We start from the raw sequence: 19,747 nt of genomic DNA on the forward strand, positions 1-19,747 counted from the left end.
CCATAAACCCTGCTCCCAAACATCACAGGCTATATAAAGGCTATTGGTTACTCTCCATAACCTGATAACAAGGCAACATTACTGAAGACACAACTTACTGACGTCATTGACCATGGAGAAACTGAGATGGTGCCAAGCTTTATTAGAAAGCTTTATTTATTTAGAAGCTTTATTAGATTAGCATTCACAGTACTGGAAGGTACTTGCATGGTGTCAGAGGAGAAAACTCAGCATTGATATCACCCAGCTACAAACCACAGGGTTTGTAAATATACTAGTGGGTTAGTGGTACTTATATTATGGGAGTAATCAAACACTTTTGATTAGATTTAGGGCCAATTTCATGATATGGACCTGACACATAAAGTGTTCAAGCCCCTTAGACCTGAAAGATTATATGTCCTAGCTGAAAATTTACTATTATTCTGCCAAAAGAATATAGCAAAAGTAAAAAAAAAAGACTACTTACACTATACACCTATAGATCAGAATATCACTCAGCCCTCAATAGAGAAGTTTTTTCTTGTAGTAAATGGTCATTAATACAGAGACCCATAACTAAAAATGTGAAGAGAGTGAAAGACTTTGAACCACCCAGCCCTAAATAAGATGTCAAATCCCTCTCCTTGATGCTCATGGATCTGTGCAAAAGAGAAGGTGGCAAGAGTGTGTGAGCCAGCGTGGTGGATGACTCCCAGAAACAGTGTCTTCTTGATATAACAGGACTGATAGATACAGGACGTCACAGTCCATGAAGACTGTGACAACATGCACAAGATCTACGCAAGTTCAAACAAACAAACAAAATCCCAGCACTGAGAAGGGGAACTGGCCAAGAAGCTATTTGCAGTTGCTGCCTGCTAGAAAGGGAAAGGAATAGTTCTATGCCCAGGAGTAGCTGGACAAGACAAAATAGACTCCATCTTCTTATGTGTGCACTTTTCATTTTGTCTTGGTCTGTTTTTGTCTTCCTGGGTGTTTTGTTTGCTTTGGTTTTGCCGTTTGGGCGCTTGGGACATTTTTGAGAGAACGTTGTGTGAGTAGGGTAGTGGGTAGGATCTTGAAGGAGTTGCGGGGGGAGGGGAAGAATATGATCAAAATATATTTATAAATAGATATATATTCTAGTTTCTAAATAGAGGGGAAAAAAGGAGAGCTAATTCAATTAGTATCTCAAGAACCGGGCTAAGAAACCACCCTTAGGGACATATGGATTTCCCTGGGAAGGAGAACTAGAAGAGATTTCCTTGGTATACTGGTGACAGTGGATATGAGAACATGAGGGGTTGGCTCACAACCATCTGTAATGAGATATGGTTCCCTCTTGTGGCCTGCAGCATACATGCAGACAGAACACTGTATTAGTAATTAATAAATGAAGCAAAAATCATTTAAAAAATTCTATGTCACAGACTCCTTAAATGTATTTTATTTATTTTTGTCTTTGGCATCTATCAAAATGTTGTGCTAATGTTATTATTTTTAGTGAACATTTGGTTAGGAGTTTATTGATGTCATGGCTCCTTAATCTCTGAATTATAAAACCTTTAACCCAAGAAATTCTAACCCCAAAGCCGTTTTAAGAGATGAAATAACTTCTCTTTAAATTTCCTTATGACACTTTCCCCCAGGGCCTGTTAACTTTTTAATTACACTTGAGTTTGTCTGTTCTAGCCTGGGTAACCCACTCATCGGTCAGATGCACTTCCACAGGTAAAACGGTCACTCTGGTCAGCTTTCAGTCAGAGATTCTAGGGCAGGCAGGTCAATCTCCAGTCATTACATTTGGAGTTGAAAAGTCTGGTATTCATGTTGGAAGCAGGGGAATGGAGTGTAAGCTGCAGAAGCCAAATAGCTGTGAAATAAGCTGTGAGCTTCCAAATCTACAGAGTCTTAGCCTTCTTAACAGAAGTCTTCATAAGTGGTTTGCTCAGATTTCATTCAAGCTCACGAACACTGTGGTGAGGAGGGGTGAGCGTTTTGAGAGGGTTGCTTAATATTTGACATGACAGGGCCATGTCATTTGGATACATATTGATGTTTTATGAGAACTCTAGTTCTACGACCTATGTATTTTCTTTTTCCAGTAAAGGGGGAGGACACATACATCCTAGCAGTCTACCCCTCCCAGGATTTCAACTCCTCCTACCCCACAGCAAACAGGGCTCAGCTGCTTCCCACACTCTTCAGTGTGGTTCCTCTATGTGGTGTCTCCACATCCTCAGATAGTACCTATCTAGTACTAACACACAAGAAATGGAGTCACCAAAATCCCAGCTCTGTGTTCCCTCCTGAGATGTCATCTGTCTTATTCAATACCATGTAACCTTCCTTAGATGATGGAGCCACTCCGCTATTCTTCCAAGACCCAGACCAGATACTTTGCATGTCACGTTTTCTGTCTAGAAAAACTCTCTTCCATGTATATGCCTGGACTAGCCCTTCAGCTCCTGACTCAAATGCTGCCTTATCAGTCAGTGTGTTAGTCTTTTCCTGCCAAGTCTATTTAAATTTCCCGGTACATTCTTTATTCTTCTCCAACCTTGAATATCTTTTTCACCAATACTAATATTAGCTTTCTCATAATCTCTTCTTGATACTTAATATACTAAATATTCTGCAAACTTACTGTATTTATGGTCTGTGCCCCCCTTGTGGAAGGCTAGCTCCAGAAAGGCTAGCATTGTTGCCATTTTTATCCAACATTTGTTTGAATTGTTTACTTAGCAAACAGAAATACTAATAACTATTTGCTGAATGAATCCACAAATGGATGAAGTAGATTTTTCCTTTTGAGGTGATAAAAATTATGGCATTGATTATGGTGATGGTTGTTCTTATCTGTGAACGTACAGAAATTGTGCACCTTATGAGTATGTGAGAAAACATTCTTGAAGGAGAGAATTCAACCATCAGTCTAAATATGGGGGTGTACATACTCTGCATGAGCAATAAGCACAAAGCAATCCCTTCATCATGACATTGGTCTGGAATGTGAAGTAGAAGAGGCATCTACGCAATGGTTAGGGTGCAGGGACTCTACAGGCAAATGGCCAATGATGAAATCACGGATGTACCAATTTCTAGTCGGAACACCTCGGAAAAGTCACCACATGGAAAATGTGCTGAGAATCCCAAATCTAATGAGTGCTTTTGGGGAACCAAACAGAATTATGATTCTTATAAATGGCTTAGCAGAGTATCTGGCCCAATAGTGAGTGTTCATTGCACAGCTGTTGTCTTCAGTGCTGTATTCTGGAGTTTGAGCCATAGTTTATTGGAGAAGATCAGATGGCAGTAGTTGGAGCTGCAAGAACGTCATCATTTAGTATTAAAATTAATTTGGACTCTCTTGGGTCTTTCGAGGCAAATTCTTACTTCCTCCTCCCCCAATACCTTCTAAAGCATTCTTTTACTGTATCAATCTTTAAAAATTAATAATTTAAATTGTGATGTATATTTTTATACGTATGTATGTATCTTATACTGTGTTAATGCAGTGCTAGTGGGTTTCAGAAAAGGCATTGCATACCCTGGAACTGGAGTTACAAGCAGTTGTATGATGTGGGTGCTGGGAACAGAATCCAGACGCCGGGAAGGCCAATCAATGCTCTGAGCTGCTGAGCCATCTGACTTGCCTGTCACAGCATCTGTCTTACTTCAGTGGTCTGCAACCAAAGCATCTCGCCTCAAACTGTGGAGCTTGTTAAAAGCACCTCTTTCAACTTCACATTTAAGTTCCAGGTCCTCAAAGTAAAGTTCTTGGAACAGAACTATCATTAACAGCCTATTCTATGGAAGAATGCTGAACAAGGATTTAGAATAAGGCCTTTGTCTGAGTTTTAAACCAGGCTCAGGATCCTGATTTATGCTTTCAGTTGAGAATAATTGGCCAAGAAGAATATGATTTTGGATAGGTAAGTCATGTGATTCTGACTTTTTAATTTTATATTGTCATGGAGGATCCAGGATGAAGACAAAGGCATTCCACTGAATCACCTATTACACAGCACATTTTCTCTTTTCTTTTATAGTTTAGGTTAGCATATAAAATAAGGGGTTTCATTATTACATTGTCATACACATGTATCACTGTGTTTTGTTTATATTCAATCCTCCTGTCTTCCTCCATCCTTCTCCCCCAACCCTAGCTGGTCCTTTACTTCCTCCCCAACAGTATCTCCTCTGCTTTCATGCACGTATATGTGTGTGGCTTCTTCACAAATGTAGCTCCTGTCTATGAGAGAAACAAAGTATTTTGATTCTTTCTCTGTTAACCTTCCTTATTCTACTTTTCCCTTTCCCCTTTAGAGTCCATAGACTGCTTTCATGTACCATTTTTATATTTAAATCTAGACTGGACACATGAGATAGAATATGTGGTATGTCTTTCCAAGTCTCGCTAATTTAATTTAACATGATGATCTCCACCATTTTCCTGTATGTGGAATAACTTAATTCTTCTCTACGGCCTAGTACCACTGTGCATATTTACCACATTTTCTCTAGACATTCATTCTCTGATGGATACCTTGGCTAGTTCTCATCAACTGTTCTAAATGGGAAAAATGATATGGGATGTCCTTCAGTATATATGCTGCTTTTATTGGTTGATGAATAAAGATGTTTTGGACAATGAATTAGCAGAGTAAAGCCAGGTGGGAAATCTGAACACACACACACACACACACACACACACACACACACACACACACACACACAGAGAGAGAGAGAGAGAGAGAGAGAGAGAGAGAGAGAGAGAGAGAGAGAGAAGGCAGAGTGAAGGAGACTTATGCAGCTGCAAAAAGAGAAAGATGCCAGAACATTACCCATAAGCCACAGCCTTGTGGCGATAATAGATTAACAGAAATGGGTTAATTTAAGATGTAAGAACTAGCTAGGAGTACGCCTAATACATTGGCCAAACAATGTAGTAATTAATATAGTTTCTGTGTGATTATTTGGGTCTGGGCAGTCAGGAAACAAACACACAGTCTCAGTTTACAGGCAATGATAAATATGAATGTACAAGTGTCTCTGAGATTCCTTTGGGCATATGAGTCATATGGTAATCCTAATTTTAGTTTGCTGACAGGATCTATGTACATAGTGGCTCTACTGGTTTACCTTCCCAGCAACAGTGCATGCACACTTGTCTTTCCCCATATTCTCACTGGTTTTTGTCTCCACGTCACTAGCCATTCTGACTAGGGGAAATGGAATCTCAAAATAGCTTTAATTTGCCATTTCCTGACTGCTAAAGATGCTGAAAATTTTTTAAAAATATATTTATTGGTTGTTTATATTTCCTTTTTTGAAACTGCCCCATTCAATTCCTTTGCCCATTCATTGATTAGATGGTTTATTCTTATGGTGTTTAAACCGTGCAGTTCTTTATAGATTCTAATTTGCTGTTCAATGTATAATTTGCAAAGATCTTCTTCCTTCCATAGGCCGTCTCTTCATATACAGTGAATTTTCTTATGCGTACAGACTCATAACACAGAGATGGTAGTTCTATGAAACCATTTCTTCAACACACTACTCATTTCAGCCAAGGTTATTTATATCCTTTGTTTTTTAGCATTAGCTTGTTTCCAAGGCTAGTATTTTATTACTAAATTAAATTTGTGTGTCTCTCTGTGTATAACTAAATGTTAAATATCCCTATTATTTATTAAAGCATCCAAAACAGTTATCAAGAATTTCATAATCCACGAGAAAATATTTTGGCAGACACACCTTATCACTAAAGAAGAGGGTGTCTTTTGCTTTCACAGGTAGTCCTGAGGCTTTGACGGAAGAACAGGACAGTGGGCAGCATACGGTAAGGTTTTGTTGGGTTTGTTCTTGAAAAGCTCAGTGTTAGAGAAGTAGAAGTGAAAACTTACTTGCAGCACATGTGAAGGAGGAGGGTCATCTGTCCATGTGTTACTTTCATTGGTAAATAAAGAGACTGCCTTGGCCTTTTTGATAGGCCAGCCCTTAGGTGGGTGGAGTAGACAGAACAGAATTGTGGGAGAAAGAAAGCAGAGGCAGGCAGACGCCATGGCTCTCCTCTCCAAGATGGAGGTGGGTGAGAATCTTCCTGGGAGGCCACGACCTCGTGGTGATATACAGATTATTAGAAATGGGTTAATTAATATGTGAGAGTTAGCTAATAAGGGGCTGAAGAGAATGGGCCAGGCAGTGTTTAAATGAATACAGTTTCCGTGTAATTATTTCGGGTAAAGCTAGCTGGGCGAGTGGCAGAACACAGCCCGCCGTTCATTCTACACACATGCTTCATTTTTGAAAGAATTTTTTTTAACTTCCTTGTACTATCCCAAAGATCCCCTTCTTCCTTCCCTGTGTTATCCCAAAGATGCCCCTAAACTAAGATAACCTGACATCCCAAAATAAGCCAGGAAGGGCAAAAGCAAACAGAGCTCCGTGAATGGAGCAGTGGAATGTATCAAGCCTGCAAGGGGCGCTAGTGTGGCGGGCGCTGGGTAGACTCTGCTCCCTCCATGCTGACACCTTTCACTTCTGCACGGTGCCCTAAGAGTCATCTGAGAGCAGCCAACATTTGCTCCTCCAAAGAGCCCTGCAGCTGCACACACGCAATCCGTGCTCCTCGGCTTACCAGCTTAATGTGCTCTCGCTTCTGGTACTTCTCACTGTAATACTGTTCTTGCCGGAGGTTGAGCAGCTGCTGTTGCTGCTTGTCCTTCAAGTCTATTAACTTCTGGGTCATTTCTGCATCCAGGGCAGCGAGGTCTTGCTCAATGGCCGTTGAGCCATGGTCAGGGCTGCTGGGTTCAGATCTGCAAAGACACAGAATGTAGCTCAGGAACAAAGTAGGTGGTAAGAAGTGCTTGGAAGGTTCTGGAATGACTCCTCCCAGGGTCACTGGGCTTGGGAAGAGACTAAGCCACTCGAAGGAGAAAGTGACAAACCAAATCCAGATAGAAATTATCTTGGCATGAACTGCTTTTCACATTATATGGTGTGTTCAGGGGAGATGGTGGATGAGTGAGAAATCATGTAATAAACACAACACTTGGTGACTACTTTGAGAGAGATGTAGGATTTACTGATGGATTAAGGAAAATGAGAGGTGGGAAGATATAGCTAGGACTTCAAGATCTTGGCTTCTCCTGATACACCTTTAGATGTTAGTGTTTTGGAACTTTTTTTTTTGCTATTTTGAGTGATAGTCTAAAAAATATAAACCACATGGTAATGCTTCTACATCTTCCATAAAAACACAGTCAAAGCCACTACAGGGCTGTGGTGATCTGGTACTGAGAAAGCATTTCTCTCATGGAAGAATATACAAGTTTGTTTAATCAGAGAGGTAGAATTATCTGACCTATATTTCCCTTCTTAGAGGCTAAGAGTTTAGTTCAGGGTTCAAGGACAGAAACTGCATCAAAAGTTGGTGCTGTAGTGCAGAAATACAACGTGATGTGACATTTTACCATGCTTGTCGTTTAAAGCCTGTAGTAGCCGTCCTCAAAAGAGAAGTAATACTAATTTTAATAAGATATATTATAGGATGGGAATGATGTGAATGGCATTCTTGAGCCTGAAACAGGTTAGTTGTGAATCTGAGTGCTATTTTAGCTACACAGTAAGCCCTGGATGCAAAGTATTTATTGTGTGTGCATGTGTTAATTTAACCAATTAGAACTCAACAGATGTTAACAGTTGTTTCAGTTTTCTTTATTAAAGTCCGAGAAATCTGTTGCATAATACACAGTTTGAGCACATCGTTGAACTGATAAAATACACTTTTTCCTTGCCCAGATTAAATGTGGATTTTCCAACTGAGCCACACCCCAGTTCAAATGACCTATATTTCAGGGACCTACTAGCCACATGTGTCTCATGGCTCTTCTCTCTCTCTCTCTCTCTCTCTCTCTCTCTCTCTCTCTCTCTCTCTCTCTCTCTCTCCGTGTGTGTGTGTGTGTACAGGAGGCATGGAGGTTCCTGTGCTCACAGATCAGCACTAGGAAGAACCTGGAATGTTAAATACATAGGGTTGTTCTTTCAAAGAAACATTTTCCCAGAAGGCTGGATACAGATGTACCATGATACTCATGACCTTTGTGCTATTTGTGTGGCTGAGACAACACAAGGTCCTCCCCCAGGCCCTTATCGTAAGTTTGTTTTGCTCAGCCAGTCTATAAATTCATCTTTATGGAAGATGTGGCACGTACTTTACAGAGATTCGGTGAAATAACATTCAATCTTTATTTAGTTATTTTGTGCTTTATTGTGCCAATGGGGTTGGGTCAATTATCAACAAAAAAGTTTTCACCAAATTGTGCTTTGCTTAAATAGGCCTTCAATAGGCTATTTGTGGTCATGAAGATTGAACCAGTGTTGCTACTTAGTCTTGTGGAACTGAACCACTTTCTTGCCTCCTGTGCATCCTTACTCTGCTGGCCATGGTGGTCACACAGACCCTGCTTGTGTGTGTGTGTGTGTGTGTGTGTGTGTGTGTGTGTGTGTGTGTGTGATTCAAGCAGAGCAGAAGGTTTTGGAAGCCCTGTCTGGCTTCTTTTACATGCCAGCATCTTCAGATACCACGGGCTGCAGAGGTGTATCCGTATACATGTCTCCTGTAATGTTATTTTGATGTGCTATTAGAAATTTGCTGAATATGGTGTATAATCAAATAAACACATGAATGTGTGCATCATTCAATTGGGGTTCTCAAGAGATATTTTAGGGTGAACTTCACCTTCATCGGCTGTGTGGTTACAGGGAAATGCTCCTGATTTAGCCTTTAGGTTCCCCTTCAAAGAGTGTCAAATTTCATTTGCAAAGAGCGACAAATTTCTCCTGATTTTTTTCTACATCTGTTTTACCTCTAAGAAAAGGTGATTTTGTAACTTTTTAAAAATCAAGTATTACATGTTGATTGTGTTTTCAAGGTGAGCACATGTTACATTATATGTCACAATATGGCATGGAAGCCGCAGCTTGGCTTTCTCGACAGTCTGGTGGCAAAGAAGCTGTCCTCAGATGACTGTATGAGGAAGGATGCAACCCAGTCCATGGTGCTCTCAGCCCAGGGACAGGAGACTGACACACTCACAGCACAGCCCATTGTGTTCTCAGCTCATGAACAGGTAGGTGGCTTACACACTGACAGTATAACCCACTGTATTCTTAGTCCAGCGACAGGCAGCTTACATACTCACAGTACATCCCATTGTGTTCTCAGTCTGTTGACAGGCGTCTTACACACTCACAGTATAGCTATTGTGTTCTCAGTCTGTGGACAGGCGGCTTACACACTCACAGTACATCCCATTGTGTTCTCAGTCTGTTGACAGGCAGCTTATACATTCACAGTACAGCCATTGTGTTCTCAGTCCATGGACAGGCAGCTTACACACTCACACAACCCAGCCCACTGTGTTCTCAGCCCATTGACAGGCAGCTAGAGAGGAAGGCTGTAGATCCCAGTGGCAATTGTGCTTTAAGACAAACTCTTGAAACACTTTAATGAGAGATGATGACATGTTTCCAGGAAAGCTCAGACTGTGAATTCTACATTTGGTTTCCTCACCATCTCTAGCATTTATCAGCTAACAGGAAAAGTCAGGACATTTCATAAGAGTGATTTGTCAAATGAGTGTCTTGGCTCACCCCTGTAACCCCAGGACTCAGGAGGTTAAAATAAAATACTGCAAAACCTAGGCTAGTCTCAGCTAGTTCAGGGACAGCCTGAGCTCTGCAAAGACTATCTCAAAAACCCAACCAACTAACCAAATAAACAAAATGGTTTTTTTAAAATCCAAACTACAGAAAATCAAGTAAATAAGGAAAATAATGTCTTAAAAATGCATTTTCACCATGATGATATTTATTTAAAAAAGCAAGTGCACATTGAAATAGAACTCAAGGGTACTTTTACTTTAAAAAAGTAAAGATCTTCTAAACTATGTATTTTAACAACATAAACATTTTACTTTAAAATAGTACAGACTATTTAAATAATAGAATAATATCTCACACAATGCTATAAGTTCTCATTAATGAACTAAAGTTAAAAATGAAAAATTGTTTTGACATTTAGCTAAACAAACCCAAGGGAGACAAAAATTGTTCCCTAAAATGACAATAAGAAAACTGAAACTATGTTCACTTTATTTCTAATTCCCTACTTATTAAACATTGAAGAAAACATTTTCACAACAAAAATGAACCCCACTGATCAGAGAGTGAAATATTATTTATCACCAAGAAGCCTGCAAAGGATGCTTCAAGAAAATACAAGGTCACAGCTTAGGAAAGTGTGTTCAAACATTTAGAACAGTTGGTAAGCCATCTTATTTGGCTTTTGCTGTTTCATAAGTATATTCATAGTAGGGATGTGTATACTAGAGCAGTAATTAGTTTCTAAATCCTTTGTGGGACAATGGGCACCTCTTCTGGAAACACGTCAGGCTCCAACATCACCACAGCACAGAACACAGCTGGTAGGTAGGCACCATGCTTTGGCATGCAGCAGCATCCTATGCTCTGTTTGTGTTTCTGACCAGGCCATGGTGTGAGTGGGCTTCAGGTTCTTTCTGTTGTACTGTGGAAGATGTCTGGCTATACTCTGTGGGTTGCTGTGGGGAATGCACAGGGAAGTGCATGTGAGTACTTAGTTCCCTTTCTGTAGTGATATTTCATTTGTATTTTAAGAATTAAAGCTTGCCTGAAGATCAGATGTAAAAAGAGCAGTGGGCTGCATTTCCGCTGCCTGTTTGGCTAGCTTTACCCGAAATAATTACACGGAAACTGTATTCTTTTAAACACTGCTTAGCCCATTAGTTTCAGCCTCTTATTGGCTAATTCTCACATCTTGGTTAACCCATTTCTAATACTCTGTGTAGCACCACGAGGTGGTGGCTTACCAGGAGGATTCTAACCGGCATCCATCTCAGAGAGGAGAGTCATGGCGACTGCCTGCCTCTGCTTTCTTTCTCCCACAATTCTGTTCTGTCTACTCCACCCACCTACGGGCTGGCCTATCAAAAAGGCCAAGGCAGTCTCTTTATTAACCAATGAAAGTAAGAATAGACAGATAACCCTCCTCCATCAATCAGAGAGTAAAACTGGTCTACTGGTCAGCCTTACAGACCAGGCAGTGGTGACACACACCTTTAATCCCAGTTACCACACTAGTCTGTCATAGAAACCGGGCGGTGCATACCTTTAATCCCAGTGGTGCATAACTTTAATTCCAGCCCTAGAAAGGAATATAAGTGGTAGGAGACAACTCTCAGTCTCATTCTGAGATTCCTGGAGGCAGGATCTCCATTTCAGACTGAGGGAGAGTTAAGAGTCGGTGGCTGGCTGTTTTTGCTTTTCTGGTCTTCAGGCAAGCTTTATTTATTAAAATACAAATAAAATGTCAGTACACTTTTATGCTGTATTCTTCCTAGAACCTCAGTTTATCTGGAAACCTTTGAAATTTTTCCTGTTTTTCTGTTGCCAATGTCATAGTTACGATAGGCTAACATTGGGTAAGGATAGATCCTAACCTAGAGCCTAATATCTTTGGAAACTGGAGAAAATTTGGGCACATGTCCCTACACAGAGAGAAAGTCACATGATAGTGTGGGCAAGAGTCTGATGTGATAGTCTACATGCTAAGGTAAGCCAAGGATAGTTCCTGTAACTACGAAAAGCCGGAAAGAGACCAGCAACAATGTTCCCTACCCCTCTCAGAGCCGTTGCTCAGCTCACACGTTAATTTTGGATTCCTAAGCTCTGGACTATGATACAGTGTTTTAAACACTCAGTTCGTGGGACCCTGCTCTATGATTCCAGGGAACCAATCTAGCACATCGGCCTAACACATTCTTTATGTGATCAAAAGAGGAGATCACCCAGGGGTGAAAGAGCCCCAGTGTGATCAGCCAGAACCTATGTCACAAAGCTCAGGGCCATCTATCTGTATGGAATTTGAAAACAAATGCCAAGCTGAGATCCACATGGAAATCAGGAAGCAGAATGCTGAGACTGACCTTGGGCAGCAGGTGTCTGCTATAGCTTAGAGGTAAAGCCCTCCATCTTCACGGATCTGACAGGAGGAGCCCATGAGCCCTGCCGTCCTCACTTCTGCTTCTCCTCACAGCACAATGGCAGCAGGGAGCGGCGGCTTTATGTGGCTGGGGAAGCAGACTGGAGAGGCAGGCAGGGTTTAACCAAGGCCTTTGTGATGTCTTTCAGTTTCTGGACACCACTGAAGAGTTCTAAACCAAACCTTTCTTTTTTTTGAGACCTAAATAATATGAACTTTTATTAAAACATTGAAGTTGAGAGAGATGACAGGGAGTGCCTTAGTGAGAGTTGGGGGGGGGGGTGATAGGAAAACTAATCCTATCAATAGCAAGTCTTTGAACCAACAGGTCTAGCAAACCCTGTAGCTTGTCAGAACTGCAGAGGCCCCACTGCAGGCCTGGGTCAGACACTGGGATGGAGGCCCAGACTTCTGAGTCTGAGCAGCATTCCCATTGCTGTTCCTGCGAGGTAAACTCTGCTGTAGCCAGAGCAGCGTGTCTTGAACAGATGTGGCCACAGTGATCACATATATTTCAGTCTCCCCAAAGGTGTTACAGAGCCTGCAAAGTTACAGAGCCACACAAAACATGTCTTCTCTTTTCCAGACTGCTCCTCCTGAACTCCCTTAGGAAAAAAACAACAACAACAACACAAGAATCCAGCCTTTTCTTCTGTTTCTGCCAGCCTCTGTCTAGGAGAAACATTTGTCACCACTCAGCTGGACTCTTGACAATGTGCCCCCTTCCAGTCTCTCTGCTCCTGCTCTGAGTCCCCAGTCCTAGCAGAGTATCATCTGGGTACCACAACTTCAGCATCACCCGCTCCAAGGGGAGTTGAACCAGAACCTGCCAGGAGCTCATGGACCTCTGAAAAGCCCAGCATAAAAGTCCGTCTTCTGTGCTGTAGCTAGGAGCACTGTCTGAGACTATTATTGGTTAGACCACAAATATTTCATTGAATTGTGTCCTTCAGTGGATTCTCCTTCAGTCACTTAGATTCTGAAGTACTTGCCGCTTGCTCGAGTTTGAAAAGACTTTGGTTAAACAGAGCTCTCTCCTAGCTGCTAGACTTCGCTGTGTGCCACTCTGCATGGGGCTTACTAGGTCTCACCTACTTTGCCAACTCTACCAATACCGGAACAAGTTGATTTTTCCCTTCTTTGAATCTTTTTCTTGACCTAGAACAACCAACCATCTCCTATTTCTCTCTCTCTCTCTCTCTCTCTCTCTCTCTCTCTCTCTCTCTCTCACACACACACACACACACACACACACTTGTCTGTAGTTGACACCTCATTCTATACTGACATGTAAGAATGGCTCTCTTAGAGGGAGTTTTGGCATATGCTTATAATCTCAGCATTTGGACACCAAGACAAAAGATCACGAGTTCAAGTCCATCCCAAGTGTCTTAGGGTTTCTATGGCTGTGATGGAAACACCATAACCAAAGCCACTTGGAAAGGAAAGGTTTATTTGGTTTACATTTCTTGTGTCACAGTATATTGAGGGAAGCCAAGGGAGAAACTGAAACAAAGTGGGAACCTGGGGGCAGAAGCTGATGCGGAGGCCATGGACGAGTGCAGCTTACTGACTTTCGGCTAATAGTCTGCTCAGCAGCCTGTTTTCTTATGGAACCCAGAACCACAAGTTAGGGGTGGCACCACCCGCGCTGGGCTTGGGTCTCCCATATCAGTCACTAATTAAGAAAATGCCCTATAGTCTTGTCTACAGCTTAGTCTTATGGAAGTTTTTTCTCAGCTGGGGTTCTTGCCTCTCAGATGACTCTAGTTTGTGTTAAGTTCACATTAAAACTAGCGGTCACACCAAGCTATATGGCAACACTCTGTTCAAAACTCTAGAGGCTGGGAATGCAACTATGTAGTAAAGAACTCGTCCAGCATGCACAAGTCCATGGGCTCCATCCCTAGCACTGCAAAACAAAACAAATCAAAAAGTAAACAAACATTAAAGAGGGTATTCTGTCTTCTGAGGTCATTCTACATCACCATATTGTTCCTTTTCTGATCATCTTCATGATTATGCTGTGTGGTTACATTAGTTATTCATTTTCTTCTCGTTACCATGATATCATGGGTTTCTATTGCTGTGGTAAAACACCATGACTGAAAACAACTCCGGGAACAAGGTGATTATTTCATCTTACACTTCCAGATAATATAAAAATAACAATTCATCATTGAAGAAGGTCAAGACAGGAACTTCAGGATAGGAACTGATGCAGAGGCCATGGAGAAATATTACCGACTTGTTCTTCACGGTTTGCTCAGCCTGCTTTATAGACCCCGGACCATTAGCCAATGGGTGGCACCACCCACAGTGAAGTGGACCCTCCGCCATCCAACATCAGTGAAGAAAATACACCACAACATCTTCCATGGGCAGTATGGTGGGGACATTTTCTTGGATGAGGTTTTCCCTCTTACAAAGTGACTCTAGCTTGTGTAAGCTGACATCAAACTAAGCAGCACACCAGACTATATATTTGCTATTTGAGGGTAAAATTTGTATAGGCTACTATCATTGCATTATTCTCGGGGCATGAGAAATACAATAACAATGTTATTTTCTTTCTTTGTTCCTTCCTTCCTTTTTCTCTTTTCTTTTCTTTCTTTCTTTCCTTCCTTCCTTCCTTCCTTCCTTCCTTCCTTCCTTCCTTCCTTCCTTCCTTTCTTTCTTTCTTTTTTTGAAGACAGGGTTTCTCTGTATCTTTGGAGCCTGTCCTGGAACTCGCTCTTGTAGACCAGGCTCACCTCGAACTCACAGAGATCTGCCTGCCTCTGCATCCCATTGCTGGGACTAAAGTCGTGCATTACCACTTCCCGGCTAATAATAACATTATTTAATGCCTGTGCCAGACAAGCTTCTCTCTGCCACATTTTGAGTGGTCTGAGTATATACGCCATGAGAGTCATAGCCCCAGTGCACATATCAGGGCCTTATGGGTTTCAGGCATCAAAAGAAGGCTGAAGTTTCTCCCTGTCTCTTCAACTAGATTCTAGGTACACAAGAGTTCTGTGCCTGCCCTGTTGTCAACTGCTGTGCCACCTGATACTTGAGCCAAGGGCTGGAGCTCTGGGAGTCTAACTGCATATCTGCCCCAGAACGCATTCAAATGCAGAAATCCGTGCCCACAATCCCAGCTGTCCTGAACACAGAGATAGAAAGGTAGCTGGAGTTTCGCCATTCAAGACTAGCCTAGACAACTAGCAAGACAGTGTTTCTTACAAGGAAAAAGACAGGAGGGGAAGAAAGGTGGAAGGGAGGGAAAGATGGAGGGAGAAACCAAATCTAGTTCACAAGTGAAAGAGAGCTGACTCAGGCTCAGTCCAGAACAGAGCAGGTGGTGTGACTGTCCTTCCCATGGTGTGACTGTCCTCCCTGAGGTGTGACTGTCCTTCCCTTGGTGTGACTGTCCTCCCCAGGCGTGGCTGTCCTTCCTGTGGTGTGACTGTCCTCCCTGTGGTGTGACTGTCCTCCCTGTGGTGTGACTGTCCTCCCCGTGGTGTGACTGTCCTCCCCGTGGTGTGACTGTCCTCCCCGTGGTGTGACTGTCCTCCCCGTGGTATGACTGTCCTCCCCGCGGTGTGACTGTCCTCTCTGAGGTGTGACTGTCTTTCCCTTGGTGTGACTGTCCTCCCCGTGGCGTGGCTGTCTTCCCTGTGGCATGGCTGTCCTTCCTGTGGTGTGACTGTCCTCCCTGTGGTGTGACTGTCCTCCCTGTGGTGTGACTGTCCTCCCTGTGGTGTGACTGTCCTCCCTGTGGTGTGACTGTCCTCCCCGTGGTGTGACTGTCCTTCCCGTGGTGTGACTGTCCTCCCCGTGGTGTGACTGTCCTCCCTGAGGTGTGACTGCCCTTCCCTTGGCGTGACTGTCCTCCCCGTGGCGTGGCTGTCCTTCCCGTGGTGTGACTGTCCTCCCCGTGGTGTGACTGTCCTCCCCGTGGTGTGACTGTCCTCCCCGTGGTGTGACTGTCCTCCCCGTGGTGTGACTGTCCTCCCTGTGGTGTGACTGTCCTCCTCGTGGTGTGATTGTCCTCCCTGTGGTGTGGCTGTCTTCCCTGCGGCATGGCTGTCCTTCCTGTGGTGTGACTGTCCTCCCCGCGGTGTGACTGTCCTCCCTGCGGTGTGACTGTCCTCCCTGAGGTGTGACTGTCCTTCCCTTGGTGTGACTGTCCTCCCTGAGGTGTGACTGTCCTTCCCTTGGTGTGACTGTCCTCCCCGTGGCGTGACTGTCCTTCCCGTGGTGTGATTGTCCTCCCCGTGGTGTGACTGTCCTCCCCGTGGTGTGACTGTCCTCCCTGTGGTGTGACTGTCCTCCCCGTGGTGTGACTGTCCTCCCCGTGGTGACTGTCCTCCCCGTGGTGTGACTGTCCTCCCCGTGGTGTGACTGTCCTCCCTGTGGTGTGACTGTCCTCCTCGTGGTGTGATTGTCCTTCCTGAGGTGTGACTTCTTTCCTGCAGTGTGACTGTCCTCCTCGTGGTGTGACTGTCCTCCCCGAGGTGGCACAGATTAAAAAAATGCGACACAACACATATGCCATCACTCGCGGGAGGAGGGGGGCAGTATCTCTTCCATCACGGTATAAAATTAGCAAGTACCCATCGACTTACTTTTTCTTGCTGTCCTTCTTGGCGGACTTTTCCAAGGCTGCTCTCCTCCGCAGGTAGTCATTCTGAATCTCATTGTACTTGGTGGTGTGCTCCTTGAGGAGCTCGGCTGTTTTCTTGTGGTGTCTCTTGACCAGGTCTTTCATTTCTTTGTAGTGCTTCTTTTGAAGCTTCACGAACGATTTCTGTTGCTTGAGCTCTTCGATGGTCTGCGCCTCTACTTCTGTAACAGATGAGGGCATGAGAGCTGAGTGACAGGGCGGACAGAGAGTCCAGAGGAAGGGGACGGGCATCCTGCTCAGGGAGGAGCAGCCCACCCCTGCCGGAGCAGCTGGAGAGCACAGCTGAATGTCAGACCTATGGGCCAACTGCTCGGATTCACCAGTTTAGCAAGGCGTGACCAAACTTTGCAGAGCCCCAGTTCCTTCATCTGTAGCTTTTAAGTTTGGTTTCCCTAGAAATAGAGTCTAGGATGGGGATTCTGGCGCCTGTGACTCACTGCGGGAGGGGACGGGTGGGGGTGCAGGGGGAGAGAAGCAGAGCAGCGGTGGAAACAACTGAGCAAGGTGCACAGCGACACCAATGTGCTTCTGAATAATCCCCCAGGGGAACCCCAAGTGTGCACTGGCCCACCAGGGCTAGTCTCTTCATGAATAAAGAAGGCCAGCTTCTTGTGAATTTGGGACACTCAGAAAGGGGACACAACTTTCTAGGGGTAACCTCCCTTTAGAGAGAAGGCAAATTTGCAGAGAAGCACAAACTGGATTTTAGCAGCCTAGCCTCACTACAGCTGGGAACAGAGCAAGAGAGAGCAGGCCTCCCGCTTCGTCCGTTTTACGGATGAGGACACTGCTGTTAGTTCACAAGGCTGGTCTGGTAGTGAGATACAGAAAATTCATGGGAAGTGTTGAGAAGTTTTTGGTACCATGACTGTGGAGGCTTAGCAAATAATCACACAGGTTCAGCATCTCGCAGGGAACACACTGACAGGAGACACACCATAGGTTTCTCCCTGTGTCTCAGTGGATATGGAGGTCGACTGTGTCAAGAAGGTGACCTTTAATTTTCACCAAGGCCCCAGTAGAGCTAGTGTCACCTGTACAGCTGCAGTGTTTATTCAATGTTGAGAAAAAAAGGTCAATGTGACAAAACCTGGCCATAAACTATGCCGTACTTCATACGCACACTTCACCACCTCCATGAGGTGCATTTTAAAAATGCATTATCACTTCTTAAATCAAGATTCCATACTAGATTCCCTTTCCTAGTAGCATAAGAATGGGGGTAGGGGAGGTCTTTCAATGTCTGGTGCCTGAATTTCAATGAATTATCCTTTATTTGGAGCCAGATTAAGTCAGAATGCATATGTTTCCATTTCTCGATAGGAAGTTCCTGCTTGGGGAACAACAACGACAAAGATACAATAAATATTTAGAACTGTCAAGCCATTCGAAAATGATGTATGCCACCAATCACAACAAACCTGAAGAGAAAACTAAACGGATTGCACATCAAGAGAAGAACGGGAACAGTAATTTCTGCTGCTAAATACCAAGGCTTTTAAACAGTCAAAGGAGCGTTTTCTGCTCTTACCATGCATCTGCCCTGACAGCTAATTCTTCTTCCTTTTAAAGAAAGAAGCTGAGGAGAAAACTAGGTACATTTATTTAACGGTTTCCCTCAGGCTCAAATCGACTCCTGGTGGTTGAATAATGAGCGCTAGCATTAAGAATTTGTAGTCCTGAGGAATTGCCACATTTTCTGGTAACCAACTCCACTTCACTTTAAAAAAAAAAAAGGTTTCTGGACATCAGCCATGGACAGTTTAGAAATGGGACTCCCTATGCTCTAGAAAAAAGGCACCCTAAATTGCCTTTGAAAAAGTCTCCGGGCAAAAGGCTATCCCTTGGAATATCCCCAGAGCTAAGAGTAATGTCCATTTGCATAAAGACACAGTATCACAACTGGGTGAGCTGCCCAGAGTCGGCCGTAGTCAGGGTGGGGGTGCAGACCCACTGCCTCTGTGTATCCATTTATATGTCTTTAGATAACACTCCAGCATCTTATTTCCTGCATCGGTGTTGTCTAATACATCAGTGTTGCTTCCCACGGAACTCTTTTAAAGTATGCTTTGTGATCTTTAAGTTTTTTTACAATTTTTCCAGGTGTGATTTATATATTTTGATGAAATATAACTATGTGCATGAAGTGCATATATCCAAAATCCCCAGTCCTTTTTTTTGTCTTTAAAGTTCATATGCCTCAGTGACTAACTATCACCAGGTAAAAACCAGAACACTGCCAGGACCCTAGATGTCTTCTGGAACCTGCCTCCTTTCCCTTCCCCAAAGCATAATCTAAGCCTAGGTTTCCAGTGGAGTGAATAATTTTGCCTATCTGTCTTTGATCTTCAGGCAGGTGAGATCTAGCTTCCTCATGTCTCAGTCTTTTTCGCAGCACTACGCCTTGGCTGTCTGCCTTTAGGAGATCACGACCTGTATGTATAGTTACCCGCCCCCATTCCACTCTGGGACTGCGTCACAATGCACTTACCTGCCTCACTGTTGGCCAACATCTGGTTCCTAGGAGAGGTTTTAATTTTGATGCATGTGTGCATACCTTCTTGTTCTATTTTGTGCCAGATACTCAAAACAGTTTTAAGACTCCACTACATAGTAAGTGCTAATTGTACTCAAGAAAGCTTAGGTCAACTTGAGTCCCTTTGCTTGATGATATGAACTAACCCAAGTTCATATCAAAGATCACAAACAGTGTGGGTTCCATGATTACAAACATAGATATGCTGTATTCTGCATATGTGAAATACAACTTATTGCCAGCACTGTAGGGAGACACAACATTCCTGTTAACTGGTTCTTGTAGCCAGGAGGAAACTATTATTTTTTTTTCTGAAATAGGAATCTTCAGTAACTATTATTTGTAGCCAATACAGTCCTATCTGCCAGCTCTGGCTACTTCTCTGGGACTTTACATTAGACAATGTAACCAAACTCAGGCCAAGATGTTACATTAGACAATGTGACCAAACTCAGGCCAGATGTCT

General features: G+C 43.3%; 1 protein-coding gene and 1 long non-coding RNA gene across 3 annotated transcripts in view; one reads left to right on the forward strand and one right to left on the reverse strand.

The window, feature by feature from the left end:
• Plcb1 (phospholipase C beta 1) overlaps positions 1-19,747 on the reverse strand; it is a 700,152-nt gene that overhangs the window by 98,398 nt on the left and 582,007 nt on the right. For both annotated transcript variants that reach the window (XM_087911176.1, XM_087911177.1), the window contains exons 26-27: positions 16,687-16,906; positions 6,626-6,806 (exon numbers count right to left, since the gene is read on the reverse strand). In XM_087911176.1, coding sequence (XP_087767302.1) covers positions 6,626-6,806; positions 16,687-16,906 — 401 coding nt within the window. The remainder of the gene's footprint in view (positions 1-6,625; positions 6,807-16,686; positions 16,907-19,747) is intronic.
• On the forward strand, positions 3,836-14,715 carry LOC148120619 (uncharacterized). Its single transcript, XR_015739063.1, has 4 exons — positions 3,836-3,917; positions 5,781-5,827; positions 8,925-9,122; positions 12,660-14,715. It is a non-coding gene; the product is annotated as an uncharacterized LOC148120619 (long non-coding RNA).

Source organism: Myodes glareolus, chromosome 10 (genome assembly GCF_982192425.1).
Source record: "Myodes glareolus chromosome 10, mMyoGla1.1, whole genome shotgun sequence".
NCBI lineage: Eukaryota > Metazoa > Chordata > Mammalia > Rodentia > Cricetidae > Myodes > Myodes glareolus.